The sequence below is a fragment of the Etheostoma cragini genome, chromosome 3 (assembly GCF_013103735.1).
Source record: "Etheostoma cragini isolate CJK2018 chromosome 3, CSU_Ecrag_1.0, whole genome shotgun sequence".
NCBI lineage: Eukaryota > Metazoa > Chordata > Actinopteri > Perciformes > Percidae > Etheostoma > Etheostoma cragini.
The window spans coordinates 16,552,174-16,566,846 of NC_048409.1; the positions used below are offsets into that span (position 1 = coordinate 16,552,174).

The window sequence follows — 14,673 nt, forward strand, 5'->3', positions numbered from 1 at the left end:
CACTCTCCTGCTCCTGTTTGGTGAGCATGGCTACCTGAGTTTGAACCTCCTCCTCTGTCTTTGTGAGAGAGTCACCCAAATTAGCAAGTTGATTTTTGAGACATTGTATCTCTTGCTGTAGCATTTCAGAATGTTTTGAGCCTTCTTTTTCTATTGTGACCAATTGTTCCTCTTTAGACTGGATCTTCTCCTTAAGAGCTTTTATCTCCTCTTCAGAGGTTGTCGCCATGTTTTGAAATGCATCTTTTGCCTGAGAAATCTCCATTTCCTTCTGAGTCAGCAGGTATTCTTTCGCCTGAACCTGCTTTATTGTAGTCTTCAAGGATTCATTTAAACTTTGGACTTGGTCCCTAAGAGTGTGGATCTCTTTCTGTAGCTCTTCTGACTCCTTGCCGCTCTCAACCTTTAACAGGTCGACCACGCCCTCTTTAGTTCGGATATCACCCTTCAGCTGATTAACCTCGTCCTCAAGAACGGCACTGTGCTTTTTAAGTGCCTCGATCTGCAAAGTGCTCTGCTGCTCCTGCTTGGATTTTGCTGCAAACAGATTTTCCTTGGCTCTTAAATCCTCCTCTGCATTTTTCAGGGAGGAAAGAAGGCACTCAACCTGTTTCTTTAAATCTTGAATCTCCTGATGTAGTAGTTCTGACTGCTGCAAACTTTGATTTTTCAACATGTTCATCTGTTCCTCTTTAGTCTGAATCTCCTCAATCATGCTCCTCACCCTCTCTTCAGAAACAGACAGCTGTTGATGCAGGACCACTGTCTGATGAGCACTTTGCTCCTCCTGCTTTGTAAGTATTACCTCCTGAGCCTGAACTTGTTCCTCAGCCTTTCTGAGAGAGTCATTAAGATTTTCTAGTTGAGCTTTCAGGCTTGTAATCTCTTGCTCCAGAGATTCAGATTGTCGAGAAGAGTCGTTCTTTACAATAACAAGCTGCTCGTTCTTTATCTGTATCTCTTGGTTTAATTTGTGAACCTCCTCTTCACAGGTTACAATCTGTTGTTGGAGTAACTCCCGTTGTTGGACATTCTCTTGTTGGGTTTTAGCCATTATGTCTTGCTTAAGTTGAATTTCTTGCTCAGCCTGCTTGAGAGACAAGCTAAGCTCTTTTACTTGGACTGATAAGGTCTGGATTTTATCACGAAAAATGTCTTGCTCAGTAGACTTTTCCAGAAGTAATTTGGCAACACCTTCCTCTTTGGCTTGAATTTCATTTTTGTTGTTTTTGGTTTCATCTGTTAGAATTTCAACTTCTTCTCTGAGACTGTTAATTTGTTGGTCTTTATCAGCCAAGAGAGAAGTGGCAGCAGATAACTTTGTCTCAAGCTCTTTCATATTTTCATCAATCTGGCGGAGAAGGCTTTCCTTTTCTTTCTTTATTTCCTTTAGTTTCTCAATTTCTTGTTCACAAGCAGCAATATGCTGTTGTAATCCGGTGATCTGTTCAGTTTTCTGCTGCGTAACTTGTTCAAGTTGAGCCTTGAGCTCTAGGATCTCTTGCTGAAGGACTGCTCTCTGCTCAGTGATCTCTTTTTGTAATTTGTCTAAAATTCCATCTTTAGCTTGAATGATTTCTTCAGTTCGGGACTCCTGTTGCTGCATGAGCTCTTTCTGTTGATTTAATTCTTGTCGATAGTCTGCCAGCTGCTGTGTTTTGGCCTGAATCTCCACCTCAGCCTTTTTCAGGGAGCAAGATGTACTCTCTAGCTCATCTTTCAAACCTTTGATTTCAGTGTCCAACATGTCTCTCTGAAAATGTAACAAGTGAAGACAATAGTAACCATCTCATCCAAAATCGATTTTAGAAGACTGCAACAAAAGCAGACTTTACCTTTGATTAACAAACATTTTTGAAGTCAGCTTTTACATATATTATACTTTACCTCCATTACAGGTCCCATATTCTCTCCAACTTCTTCCTTAGAGGCCCTGTTTATTACATCCTCCAGACAGGAAATCTTTCCCTGAAGAATCTGAATTTGTTCAGTCAGTAACTCCTGAGAAAACAAAGAGGAGCATATTACATTTAACCCATTTGCGTAGAACCCAACATGTAATCAGAGTAATGGAAAAGTGCAATGACCAACTCCAATCAACACAAATTCAAAGGATTTGTTTTCTTTCTGAGGGTGTAACTACCTTTTGAGCAGTGGCTTGGTTAAGTTCAGACTGCAGGTGTCCTGTTTTTCTCCTCCAATCCTCTTCAGAAAATGCTTGCGTTTCTGTCAGCCTGCCAACTTCTGCTTCAAAGATGGCTAGCTGTGAACACACTGATCTCATCTGCAAAACGTAAAAAAAAAATACCTTAAGGATCTGTATGAAAGGAAAGTTTTAGTTTAAACATTGACACATGTGACTAGTGCCAACCCCACTGAGCTTATCCAGCAGCATGATCACTTTGTTTCAGGAGACGTCTCCTCAGGGTGTGATCGGCTGGACAGAGATGGCAGCTTAAGGTGTAGCTCCAGGCCCAACTTTGTCAAATAGTTGTTTTATATGGTTACAACTTTGATATTTTACCACTTTGTGTTTGCTATAGTTACTTAAACCAGAATGGCAAACAAGAACAAAATGATACGGATGCCATTGCAGAGGCATTACAAGAGAAACAGAAATGATACCTCAAACCACGTTTTGATCAGATCCAGACTCAGATTCAACAGATGGGCCTCGACAACAATAAGCTAACTGCTATCCATGTCCAGCTAGCGACTCTGACTGCAAGACGTGGCTCTCTCAGATCGGATGTGAACAACCTAAAGACACCATGGGAAGCAACGCAAGTATTCTCAACAGCCATAACCATCTCTAGGCTTTATCAGTTCTTAGTGATATCTGGCCGCTCTGACCTTCCTATTGAGAGGATCTGGGCACACAATGTCCCAGGCCTGGGTATAGGTCTCGACTGGCATAATGTATGGTCTAGTAGTCCAGAAGTATCCCGCAATCCAGACCATCAGCAGATTCACTACAATTTCATTCATAGGACATAACTCACACCCGTGAAAATGCACCGCATGAAAATAATTAAAAGCCCATTATGCACATTCTGTCCAAAGAAAGCATAAGGCACTTATCTTCACATGTTCTGGGAGCGCTCTCCCATTGGTCAGTTCTTGAACAGTATTGCATCCAAAATTTCATGCTTGTTTAATGTTACTGTGCCTTTTACTATCAATGTCTTTATTCTGAATGACCTATCAGCCTTTCAGCTCTCTGGGACTCAGAAACGTGCTGTACTTGCTGGACATACAGCTGCAAAGAAAATGATCGCAACCTGTTGGAAACCATCTGCACAAGGACCCTTTCTACTTGGATGTAGTGTATACGGAACTTCCCATGGCGCGGATTAAGTGAGCACCATGTGCCTTGCGCCTTGTGCTACAGGCCAGACCTCTAACTTGCACAGGTGTTTGGTCCCTTGTCCTGTGTCTGTCTCTGTTTGTATGTGTCTGTTTCTGCATGTGTTGTTTTGTCTCCCTACCTCCCATTTTCCAGCTTAGTTTTTTTTTTTTTTTTGGTCCTGGAACACACCTGTGTCCTAGTCTATCATTTGTAACTATTTGTAAATGTTTGTTTTTTGAATTGAAAAAAATAAATACATTTAAAAAGATTGATCACAAAAAAAAGGACAAATCTGCTAATGTTGAATCTACTTTACAATCTAATTGAATCCAGTTTACAAATTGCACAGGACTGTGATTGCCAATCGCCCCCTAAGTGAGAAAACAAAGAGACGCAATTTAACATAACTTTGCATGTGTGCCATTACCTGAGATGAAAGTACACCGTTTTCATCTGACAGCTCATCAACTTTGCGCTCCATAAGTGAAGCGTTACACTTGAGGTCTTTATTCTGCTTTAACATCTCAGTTAGACGCATTTGTAACCTAAGACAACAAAAAAACAGTTAGAGAAGCAGTTTCTTTAACCCTTTCACATTAACTTAATGTTTTTGATTGGTTAAGGAAATAAATACACATGTATCACCTAAATGGGTTATAGCTATGGCTAGGCTAAGGAAAATAACATTTTGTAATGCTAGTTCAGCATGTTGTTTTTCAATTTAAAATGAACAAGAGTCTGCTCAGGACAAAATTAGCAGGGGTGGTGTGCCACGTCATGTAGAAGTATATTATTCACAAACTCAAGTTGAACACATATCTTCTGATGTAATAAGATGTTAATAGCGCCATCATGCATTAAATAATGAAAAGAAATATATGTCCCGGTACTTACGAGTTGTTCTTGGTCTCAAGCTCATTAATTTGATCTTTGATACAATTCTCCTGTTCATGTTGCTCTTTTTTCAGCTTATCCAGGCAGTACTGCAAATGGTCACAATGGGACTCTAAAGAAAAAGTAAATATTGGACCGGGGTTTGAAAAAAAAAAAGAGAAAAAATGAGGCAAAAACGTAAATGAAAAGAAGTTAAAAAGTTGTACTTATTAATCTTATCAACTTAACAATGTTTTTTCATACAAACACTTTAATGCGGTACCTCTCTGTGCAAGGAGTGCAATCTTGCTGGATAGCTCGCTCTCCAACCCATCTCGGTGGTCTCTCTCCCTAATCATCTGACGTTCCATCTTCCTCAACTGAAATTTTGGCGTGTTCATGATATTCTGTAGAGGAGAGTTGCTGTGGAAATAAAAGCACACCAGGCATGCTAAAGAATTATAATCAAAACATAAAAACCTTCATTGGATTTATAAATTATTATTATTTACAAATGGATACATAGAGCATGTACTGTATATTAGGCAAAGTTTTAATCTTTTGTTGATATGCAACCCTACAAAGTTAAGCCATTTTGTTATAGTGTGAAAACAAATATCCGTTACTGGAAGTATAGCAAAGCATGGTAGATTAAATTGCATTTTTGTTTATATAAAACCCAACTACAACAACAACAACAGCAACCAACAACTTATTATTATTGTAAAGGATACAAACAAATGGGATTTCACTTATTATTTTCTCAGGCTGAAAAAGGTTAAATATTTATTCATTTATCTTTCTCAGCACTTTTAACCATAATGTGTCCTCTACATTTAACCCATCCTACACATTGAAGCACCGGGCATCCTCAGTGCCCAGAGACCATCTCCAGTTATTTTGCAAGTGCAGTTTGGACAGGTGCACTGACCTAACATTCATGTTTTTGGTGGTGGGAAACCAGAGCACCAGGAAAAAACCCATGCAAACATGGGAAGAACATGCAAACTCCAGACAGAAGGGCCCGTCCTGGACCGGGGCTCAAACCCACTTGTTGTGAGGCGACCGTGCTAACATTGAACCACCATGCCGCCATTTTCAATGGAGACAAGCTAGTAATTTAAGTTAAAAATGACTAGTAAAGAGGATCGATATATCATTACCCAAACCAGTTTGGATTAATGTTGCCTGCAAAATTGCCTTATTCACATTTTAATTCACTTGGTTGGATAAATTTAAATCCACACAGATACCTGACTGAAGAAGAAGCCACAGTTTGCATGTCCACAAATGTGACTCTCTGTCTGCGGTCAAAAACAGGGGACTCGTCATCTGTTAACGAGGAGATAGTCGACACATTGGAGGTAGAGGTGGTTGCGGATCGCTCAAATATTTCACGGCTGACAGATATACCTGAAATTGATAGAGAAATACATTTTGACAAATTCTACAGCTGGCATCTAAGTCCAAACAAAAAGCTAGTGTTATAGAGCATCATTGCAAGTTTGACAATTGTTTCAATTAGTATGGCATATGATGAAATTTGTGACTTACGTCTCCTTGCCAAATAAGAATCAAGTCTTTTGCTCAAAAACACGCAGCCGTCGCTCTCCATCACAAAGGACTCAGTAAGGTGCGCTATCTCTTGCTAACAAATAAAAGTGAGGACATATAAAAAAAAATGACACAGAATTAAATGATAGATCAACAGATGAATGAAATGTGATGTATCTAAGTGGTGAAGTCATAACATTTAGTAGCTATTCAGAAAAACAGCTTTCTGCTTACCTCCACCTCACAGTCCAATGAGTTCACAGTGCAGCGCTCATTCATCATGTCATGGTATATGAGCAACAAAAGCACCTGGTGGTATTAAAAACTGAGTCAGAATGTGCCTATGGCTATGGTTGTCTTTATTTTTCTTTTTTTCTTTTTTATTATACCTTGGCAATTTCAACTGTTAGGTTGATTTCATGTCTTATGTTGTCCCAAGACACTGACGTGCCTTTGGTTGCAGTAAATCTGCAATCCCCTAATAAGCAAAATATATATTGATAGGTTAATTCTCAAAAGGACAGCAATATTCAACATGCATGCAAAAGTATGTAAAACTTAGAGTAATGTAAAAATTCAAAAAGTGATGCTCGGGGTGTGTTCTTTACACCCTCACATCATTGTCTGGGTGGCATGTTTACAGGTGCAACAGGGCACACGCTTGTCCTCACCCAACATTGATGCTGGGTGTGGTCAAGTCAAAGGTGGAACAGATTCAAAGAAAACAGTTCCACTTACATGCAGTCAGTAAAGTAACAGTGATATAAAAAAAATGGTGCCCTTTTCGTAGTATAAAAACTGTAGGCTGTCACATTTCAGCATTACATGTGAGGATTTTAAAAAAACGCAGAGAAACTTACTTTCCACAAAGTCTGCAATGAGCTTATATCGCTCCTCAATGGAATTACTGAAATGGCAGTTGTGTTCCCTTTTCCTGAGATGAAAAAAAGGTGAAAGTAGATTAAAATTGAGGTGTAGGCCTACTCCAAGGAATGAGCATCACTATAATTTTAAGAACCCGAAGCATTTAAAATGTAGTTCAACACATTGCTCCTACTTACAGCATACAAACAACTTTCAGTAAGACTGTCCCATCTTGTAAATCGTTTATAGCTATATTGTGGTCTGACAGTTTTAAGGTGTTGACCTGCAAAAAGATAGTTTGACAAGTTAGTCAAATCATAACTGCATCCATAGCTTATAACAAACTTTGTATCAACGTGTTATTACATTAACTTATGTTACAACAGTATACAAACTTACCCAGCAGAGAAGAGCCTTAACACCCACGTTAATTGTCATCTTGGCTGACAATTAACGTGGTAAAGCAAATAATTTTAACCTGGAAGCGGAAAAACAAAACTTTAACAGGCATATCAGCTAACATTAGCTAACTAACTAGCACATAATTTAGCTAGTCTTCGCAAAGTTAACATTACCGTTACGACAGTGTTAACCCAAACAATGTGACTGACCTGGAAATACTTTGGCCACTTCTTTTTGTATCGTATTTAATGTTATCCGTTCCCTAAAAAGAGCTGAAGCCGCTTCGTGTTACTACTACGAACTGAACAGTACCATGCCAAACCAGACAAAATTCAAATGGAGTTGTTGAAGATTGAACCAGCCAATCCGCTTTCACATAATGACGCATCTGCAAATAGGCCAAGTGGATTGGTTCAAAAGCCGGAAGTTATCCAAACGTTGCGCTCGAAATATTCACGTCAGGCACACTCGGTTTGATTCTGGGCGGGGACTAATAAAGTTAAAAATAATTGCTTTGCTATGCGGTCAGCAAGTTACCTAGGTTGAAGCAGGTCAAACCTTTCTTTAAATGTCTAGGGGTCAAACACGTTTTTAAATAAATGCCGAATCCGCAAACCTGGATAAACTACGGTGTACGCCGGAATACAATACAATTAAAAGATGTTTCTAGCAAGTGAGAGAAGGAGTCACACACACACGAATACATTGTTTTAATTAAGAAATAGTTGTTTACATGAAACCAAATGTTATACCTGAAATGTGTAGGCAAGTGCAATCTGATTGTTACTGCAAATCCCACGATGTACCTTGTTGTTTCCTTGGAAACGCGTTGTTGTCTATAACGTCAGGTAAATGTTTAACGTTGTTTAGGCTAACAGTTAACGTAACGTAGCTCTTATAATCTAGCTAGCTAGCTAACGTTAGTTATCTAACGTTACGTTGAAACACGGGTTTCTAAATAACCTGGGCTAAATAGTGTTGCCCTCGTAATTTGCTTTAGTTTGTTGGTAAGTGCGGTGTCCTATGATATATGTGATGGATCAGCAATTTGAGGTAACGTATAGATCAATAACTGAAAATCGGGCCTAAATGGTCAGTTTGTGCTTGTGTGTATGTAGAATTAAAAGGTTGCGATTGCATATCGTTCCTTATTTTTTGTGTTTGATTAAATTAATGGCGATTGATGATCACTGGGTCATTTGACTCGCCAGTAAAGTCATTGTATTCCCACAGGTGAGTGAAGGTGCGAATATGTGTGGAGCGCCAATTGATTTATCTTTTAAACACATCAGCAGTTTGACAGGTAATCATATTCCACGAGTATATCCTGTCACAATAATCTTATTACAGCTCTCTTTGTAAATAACTGTACATTTTGCTTAAATGGCTGCACATTACAGTGTGCTGCATAAATGACATAGGATTAGTACACATCAGAAATAAATGTTCAGTATATCTATTTATATAGTTATGATGAACTTGCATGTGCAAATTGTAGGCATTTGATCTACCAAGTGAATAACCAACCAGCTCAAGGTAATTCCATGTTAAGTTGAATGGACATGCAAAGCATGATCCTCTTTAAACTAAATCAATACATTTAGATTACTTTGAAACAATGTGCGCCATTAAAAAAAAAAGATTATACAAACTCAAACAAATCAACAAGTAATTAATATTCACTATTCTTTTTATTTTTGGCCAGACGCATGGACAGAGGAACACAACAGCGGTCTGCGGCCTTTAAAGAGAAATTCGGAGAAGAAGTACCTAAGCTGCTCTCTGCGTCTTAATAACAACAACATCAGGGAACTTCACGACCTCCAAAAGACTGTAAGCCATTTCCTGGTTGAGCCATCAAAGCTTGCCTGGCTGGACCTTTCCTTCAACAAAATCTCACACATAGATCAAGTAAGCTTCCTCTCTTCATTTCTTGTTTGCATGTTTGCATGCACAGTGGCTGTCTTCTTTCTCTCACAGTAAACATCTGCATTATGTGTGCCCATGGTCCAGGTTTTGTGCGAGCTGCGTGACCTCCGTGTGTTGTATCTACACGGCAACAGCATTTATATTCTGTCAGAGGTGGACAGGCTAGGAGTGCTACCCCATCTACACACCATCACTCTGCATGGAAATGTCATAGAAACCAACAAGGCTTACAGGTGGAGACCATTTTTTAAATCTACCCCAAACACAATCACACACACATCCTTGTGCAATGTTTGTAAGCACCCAGCATTAATGCACAACTGTTGGTAGTTTGCTGAGGACAGAACAGAACCAAATGCTGACTAAGGTGCAGAGGGAGGGTTTACTTCCTTACAAGAGCGCAGTTACATTGTGAGTGTGTGTATCTATGTAAGATACACATTTTTGGCAAGCATGTAGGTGCATAACAATGTAACAGGTGCTTAAATGCAGATCAAGCTTATTATGTTACAGTAAATATCCTAGTCGGCATAGCAACACCTGTTACAAACGTACACAGACACACAGTCAAAGGTCTGTTCCAATTAACTGTTTTTTTATTAATCAATGCAGCTTTTTGATTAAATTGTATCTCAATGTATAGTGTACTATATGTGTACCACCAGTAAAGTGAAGATAAGGTCTTTTTTAAACATTCAATTTACACTTACAAAATATATCTAAACTATTTAGTGTCTAATCATTAATGTTTTTGTGCATTTAGGAATCGTGTGATTTCTGCTTTGCCTCGGTTAAAGACGATGGACTTCAGTGCTGTGACGCGCCAGGAGCGAGTAATGGCAAAGATTTGGCATCACAGCAACAACCGCAGCAGAAGCAGCACGGAGAACCTCTAGTGACTGCTTTCTCGTGTTGAAATCACAGTTTCACCCAAATGTCCTGATCTCTTCATCCACAACTGAAAAAACTCTAAAATATTGTATGTTTCTCTGTACATCTGTGGTGAAATCAGCACTGTTTTAATGCTTGTTTTGTCTATTTATATCTGCTGAAAGGAACATTTTATTGTTGAATAGTCTGAAGAGAAGTCAAGGCTTTACTTGATATACAGTGACAGGGAGGTAAATGTCACTGAACAATCCTGAGAAATTGGCTCCGACATTGTGTAGATGCATGTAAATCCTCTGATATTGTTGCAAACGTGGGTGTGGTTTGTGAAATGTTGGAATATAATTATGGATTATTCTTCTATTACAGTGGCATACCAGTTATAGACTTTGTAGCATTTCTGAACTAACCATTTCCAGATATGAGCATGTAGATGTTAAGACACAAGTGATTATGTTGAAAATCTTTAATGAATTAAACCAAAAAACAAACCAACAAAAAATCTTAAAACTTTTTGGTACTAGCCTAAGATATTTCAAACATATTTTAGGTAGTATAACACATTTGAGTAACAAACGAAACAGAAACAACCCATTGCAAAAAGCTCAAACCACTTGCGTGGTTGAAATAATCACAGCCTTGCAGCTCTTCCCTTTAGAGACTCCAGAGCAGCTCATGTGCTCCCTGCACGCACATACAGTCGTGCTCTCTTTTGAAGAGCAAATAAACATTTAAAAAGACAAATAAATAATCACAAAAAAGGTCTCTGATAATTTTATCTGCTGTGGTACATAGATTGTTAGCGCGCTCCCACACTGCTGCGATGTTAGTTTCTGATTAATATGAATAACTCAATCATACTACAATCTGCAGCGAAAAGCTTGGTTTGAAAGTTAACTAATGCAGGCCCTAAAAGTGTTCTTGTGTTTCATAAAAACATGTTATCGCCATAAGATCTTAGCCAATCCTGAACAATGAACTCTTAAAAAAAGAGGTACGTCATACAATCCATCATCTGTTTTTATAATCAATCAGAAAATGATGTACAAAGGCGGCATGAATACATGATTTCTGGCCCTGCACCCTCCACAAACCTACCCCTTCATCTCTGTATGCCTCTGCTAGTAAATATGTGAAGTCCTGGGATTTGATTTAAACAGTTTATCTGCCCTTTTTAAGTTATGGAAAAAAGCAAAGGACACATTACTGTCTGTAAACTTGATAATTTGTCTACCTGCCCCACCCCACCCACCAGAGGACACCAGCCATGGACAGGTCAAGATTACACACTGGACAACAAATAACCAACCTGTTCACTCTCATTGCAGTGAAATGTCAACTGAATTTCAGTCGAGTTGGTTTACTGGTTCATGTTTAGTAACTTAGACATGGTTCTTGGTGTATTTTTTGGCTCTTTTTGCTAACAGATTTTTCCCGTGAACAACAGAACAGAGTTAGAGACATATGAAGTGCAAACATTATGCCATGTTGGGAGTTTTTAATCCTAGTAAATGGCTAAAATACTCACTGCACTTGCACTTATGGTACGGAGTACACAGGCTAGGGAAACTTTTACTAACAAATAAAGATACCAAGACGGCCCTAAAACCGTTTAAAAATTAAAAAGCGACCACCAGGAAGGATGAATGATTATTCCACAGCTGGTTCTGACAAAGTCTATGATCCACGTATTAAATACAGAGGAGACCTTCTTGTTGTATATATGAGCGCACACTCCAGTGTCTATGTGCAGTAGACCATCTTTCATTGCCCATGCGGACAATATGTCACTGACCTATAATTAAGTACAGTAATTAAGGACAGCCTTGGGGCAATCCTACATCGTCTCTGTCTTCATAGCAGTTAGAGACATTGATAAGAAGCACAAGGACCATGATGCTTTAATAAAGGGTGGGCTGGAGGGTGAGGATGCAGAAGTGACAGAGAGAGCGGAATAGGAGGAACAATATGATGACTAGGGTTGTAGAATCAGGGAATGGCAAACTGGACCACCAGTTCTTCTTTAGCGTCCACTTTGATTTGAGAGATTGCACTGTAAGCGTAAGCTGCTATCTTGGACACCTGCAAAATATGAGGAAGACAGAGTTTATACGGAGAAGATTTTGTGTGCAAAATAAATAAAAATCCACAAATAACGGTGAGCAAAACAGGAAGACCAGTCTGCTGTGCTACTGGATTTATTTTTATTAGGTGGACAAAAAACAGCAACAACGGATAAGTATTAGATATCTTTAAGATCTATTTTAAGCCACACGTACATTCACACCCCCACACATTGAAATACCTCACAGCTACATATGTTGCATAGTATACAGTTTCCAAATAACTCTGATGTTAAATGTAGCCAACACGGAAACAACACATGGCAAGAAGCAACGTGGCTGCTGGAAACACATGGCAACACGTCTTCCATGTGTGTTAGAGTATGATTACCTGCTGAACATCTGAGTATGGCACCAGGTCACTTGCGAGCACTTGGTGGGGCTGGCTGGTGAGAGAGGGGAGAGCGAGGGCTTTCTTCTGGGGCAGACTGTTGCTCAACACAGCCAACTTCGTACTGAAATAAAACACAAGTTTACTGTGGCTGTAGCCCTATCATTACCTAAGTTGCAGTTAAGAGTTAAAGTTTAAAACACAGTTTGTCACCTTGAGTAACTGCTGTGTCCTGAGAACTTGCACTTTAATCTGCACCTGTATTTTAGACTAAACATAGCTGCTGTGTTTGGTAGAAATCTAGCCACTAGATGTCACTGTATCTGAGGCTTAAGGTAACGTTGGAGGTAATGGGCCTGTGCTGTTGCAGTTCTTTTTTTGTTGAATCACTTCCCCCATCAACTTCTTGATTTGAGTTGGTGCAGAAATTTCTAAAAACTGTTTACATTTTCATCATTACCACGTTCATCTAAGCCAACGTAAACCACAGGTGTCCCAACCAAACAGTACATGCCTTTAGATAAAGCTGGCTCACAATAGTGAGTACGTAATCGGAACATCTCTTTCCCATAAGCTATAAATGGATGAGATTTAGTACAACAACACTGCAAAGCTCCATTCAGTGTACATTACAGTATATACGGCACAAAAGTAAACTCAACATTTTATAAACTAAAAAATGTGATCATTATATGGCTCTAAGACCTGAAATACCCATGCTATCTTCATAGTTTACCTACATGTGGGATTTGGCAGGTTAATATCAACCATCTTCAGATACATAACCACACACAGAAAACTGCTGAAGAGCAACAGCCTTCCACGACAAATATTACACAACTGCTCAGCCACATACCTGTATTGCCGAGCTTTGTCCATGTATTCATGCTGCTCCATCATGACAGAGTCAGCTGCTGAGACATCAATAATGTTCCTGACAGAGTGGAAATAATTGCAGGTTTATTGACAGAGCACGTGAATTACTGCTTTTTCATCCCGAAGCACATGCTGAATCTGGCTTGTCTATTGTTATAATGTAGAGTCTTACTGTGCTGTCTTGGTGAGGATGGATGTAAGGAGGGCCTGTTCATCTGTCCTCGCCGAGGGGACACTGGTAGTGATCCAGTCTGTTCCATTTGGGGGCTTGCTGACAGGGTTTGGGTGGGGGATCAGCGGCTTACGTTCATCAGGGTCCTAGAACAGGTGATAGATAAGGTGTTCTGCTAATGACATTTTAACAAATTATGTCACAGTCAATGCAGCAGAAACACGTCCTAAAGAATGTGCCTTACTTGTTTGTGTTTTTTTATTCATCATAATTAAGTACTTTGTGACGCATTCAAAAGTTCATTTATTTTAATTTTTAAACAAAAGTCACAATTTACATTTCCAGTCTAAAACAGAGTATTTGGGTATATCAAACAGAAAGGTTCGATAAGTACTTCTACTGTACTCTACTCTTGCTTCCGTAAACTAACATTATCTAGGGTCATATGACATAAAACACATCAAGACAACAGCGTCCAGAACATCAATCACTTCTGTTGTTGGAGGGCCCTTTTGGAACATTTGGTAATTTACTATTTAGGCTAATTCGGTAATTTACACATTACTTGAAAAACATTATGGTTTCAGGAAACAACATTAACGTAACGTAACTTAGCCAAGATGTCCTCATAATCGTAAAAGTGACTGTAAATACGTTCCCATATGTACGGTTTCCTTAGAAACACGTTTCTTTGCTCTTTCTCTTACCTGTCCAGCGCTTAGTCTATGGTCGTTTTTCATCTATGTGCTAACTTCATTGCCTGTCTTGTGTCAGGCCTTTCCAGAAGGCTTTAACTAGCAAGCTAAAGCTACTTTCCAGGTCTCACATAACTTTAAAAACGACCACTTTGTAAGCTCGTCACACCTTTAACTCAAATGCATGGCATGCATGAAAAAACATCGATAAACACATTAATATCATGCTCTTTGTTTCTAAATAAAATTATAATATGGATCGGGACAGTTTAGCTAGCCAGAAGCTAACGTTAACTACCTGCTCTGTGGTTTCGTTCTCACTGCTGTAACAGCAACCCATTTCAGCGTCCGTGGGGCGAAACTACACAACCCCGGCTTCTCTGTCTCCGTCAGTAACAAGCCGTGTTTCTCTTCTTACAATAAACATACAACTTTTCTCCTGTTTGGTTTTACTTCAGCTTCTTCTAAAGGTAGGAGGTAGCTACTGTCAACAGAAGCTCCTCGGACGAGCTATCACATGACAGCAGCACTGGTGCAACAACACAACGGTCACTTCCGGTATATGAGAAGCAGCTGTGGCCTCCGCAACGTGACGAGGGAATTTTCAAACGTGAGTT

At 39.3% G+C, this 14,673-nt stretch overlaps 3 protein-coding genes across 8 annotated transcripts in view; 1 reads left to right on the forward strand and 2 right to left on the reverse strand.

Moving 5' to 3' along the window:
* Positions 1 to 7,416, reverse strand: part of numa1 (nuclear mitotic apparatus protein 1) — a 14,993-nt gene extending 7,577 nt beyond the window's left edge. Inside the window, exons 1-14 of one of the 2 annotated variants that reach the window (XM_034863381.1) lie at positions 7,252 to 7,415; positions 7,040 to 7,118; positions 6,838 to 6,923; positions 6,637 to 6,710; positions 6,166 to 6,254; positions 6,011 to 6,085; positions 5,777 to 5,870; positions 5,476 to 5,635; positions 4,506 to 4,645; positions 4,244 to 4,355; positions 3,777 to 3,894; positions 2,144 to 2,284; positions 1,888 to 2,001; positions 14 to 1,753 (exon numbers count right to left, since the gene is read on the reverse strand). In XM_034863381.1, the coding sequence (XP_034719272.1) occupies positions 14 to 1,753; positions 1,888 to 2,001; positions 2,144 to 2,284; positions 3,777 to 3,894; positions 4,244 to 4,355; positions 4,506 to 4,645; positions 5,476 to 5,635; positions 5,777 to 5,870; positions 6,011 to 6,085; positions 6,166 to 6,254; positions 6,637 to 6,710; positions 6,838 to 6,923; positions 7,040 to 7,078 (2,982 nt within the window). In that variant the 5' untranslated portion in view covers positions 7,079 to 7,118; positions 7,252 to 7,415. Of the gene's footprint in view, positions 1 to 13; positions 1,754 to 1,887; positions 2,002 to 2,143; positions 2,285 to 3,776; positions 3,895 to 4,243; positions 4,356 to 4,505; positions 4,646 to 5,475; positions 5,636 to 5,776; positions 5,871 to 6,010; positions 6,086 to 6,165; positions 6,255 to 6,636; positions 6,711 to 6,837; positions 6,924 to 7,039; positions 7,119 to 7,251 lie in introns of both variants that reach the window. The other variant, XM_034863372.1, reaches the window with a different exon arrangement.
* A 207-nt stretch (positions 7,417 to 7,623) lies between these two features.
* On the forward strand, positions 7,624 to 11,010 carry lrrc51 (leucine rich repeat containing 51). Of its 5 annotated transcripts, none has more exons than XM_034863417.1 (5): positions 7,624 to 7,715; positions 8,276 to 8,345; positions 8,748 to 8,953; positions 9,056 to 9,204; positions 9,735 to 11,010. In XM_034863417.1, exons 2-5 carry the CDS (start codon positions 8,294 to 8,296, stop codon positions 9,865 to 9,867), a joined length of 540 nt encoding a protein of 179 aa, XP_034719308.1. In that variant the 5' UTR covers positions 7,624 to 7,715; positions 8,276 to 8,293; the 3' UTR covers positions 9,868 to 11,010. The 5 variants fall into 5 exon arrangements, with proteins under 5 accessions (XP_034719308.1, XP_034719326.1, XP_034719305.1 ...); XM_034863435.1 differs by lacking the exon at positions 7,624 to 7,715 and adding an exon at positions 7,871 to 7,890; XM_034863414.1 differs by lacking the exon at positions 7,624 to 7,715 and adding an exon at positions 7,889 to 8,095.
* Positions 11,011 to 11,360: 350 nt separating this feature from the next.
* lamtor1 (late endosomal/lysosomal adaptor, MAPK and MTOR activator 1) lies at positions 11,361 to 14,627 on the reverse strand. Its single transcript, XM_034863461.1, has 5 exons — positions 14,355 to 14,627; positions 13,362 to 13,507; positions 13,170 to 13,247; positions 12,314 to 12,437; positions 11,361 to 11,941 (listed from the first exon to the last, which is right to left on the reverse strand). Exons 1-5 carry the CDS (start codon positions 14,394 to 14,396, stop codon positions 11,849 to 11,851), a joined length of 483 nt encoding a protein of 160 aa, XP_034719352.1. The 5' UTR covers positions 14,397 to 14,627; the 3' UTR covers positions 11,361 to 11,848.
* Positions 14,628 to 14,673: the final 46 nt, after the last annotated feature.

Bases quoted from the DNA above. Each gene is read 5' to 3' on its own strand.
- lrrc51 (XM_034863414.1), top strand. From the start codon at position 8,066: ATGATATATGTGATGGATCAGCAATTTGAG. The intron at 8,346-8,747 runs GTAATCATATTC...ATTTTTGGCCAG, and splicing joins ACACATCAGCAGTTTGACAG to ACGCATGGACAGAGGAACAC. The intron at 8,954-9,055 runs GTAAGCTTCCTC...CCCATGGTCCAG, and splicing joins AAATCTCACACATAGATCAA to GTTTTGTGCGAGCTGCGTGA.
- lamtor1 (XM_034863461.1), bottom strand. From the start codon at position 14,396: ATGGGTTGCTGTTACAGCAGTGAGAACGAAACCACAGAGCAG. The intron at 13,508-14,354 runs GTAGTTAACGTT...CACCTGTTCTAG, and splicing joins AGAACGAAACCACAGAGCAG to GACCCTGATGAACGTAAGCC. The intron at 11,942-12,313 runs GTAATCATACTC...CATATTTTGCAG, and splicing joins CATACTCAGATGTTCAGCAG to GTGTCCAAGATAGCAGCTTA.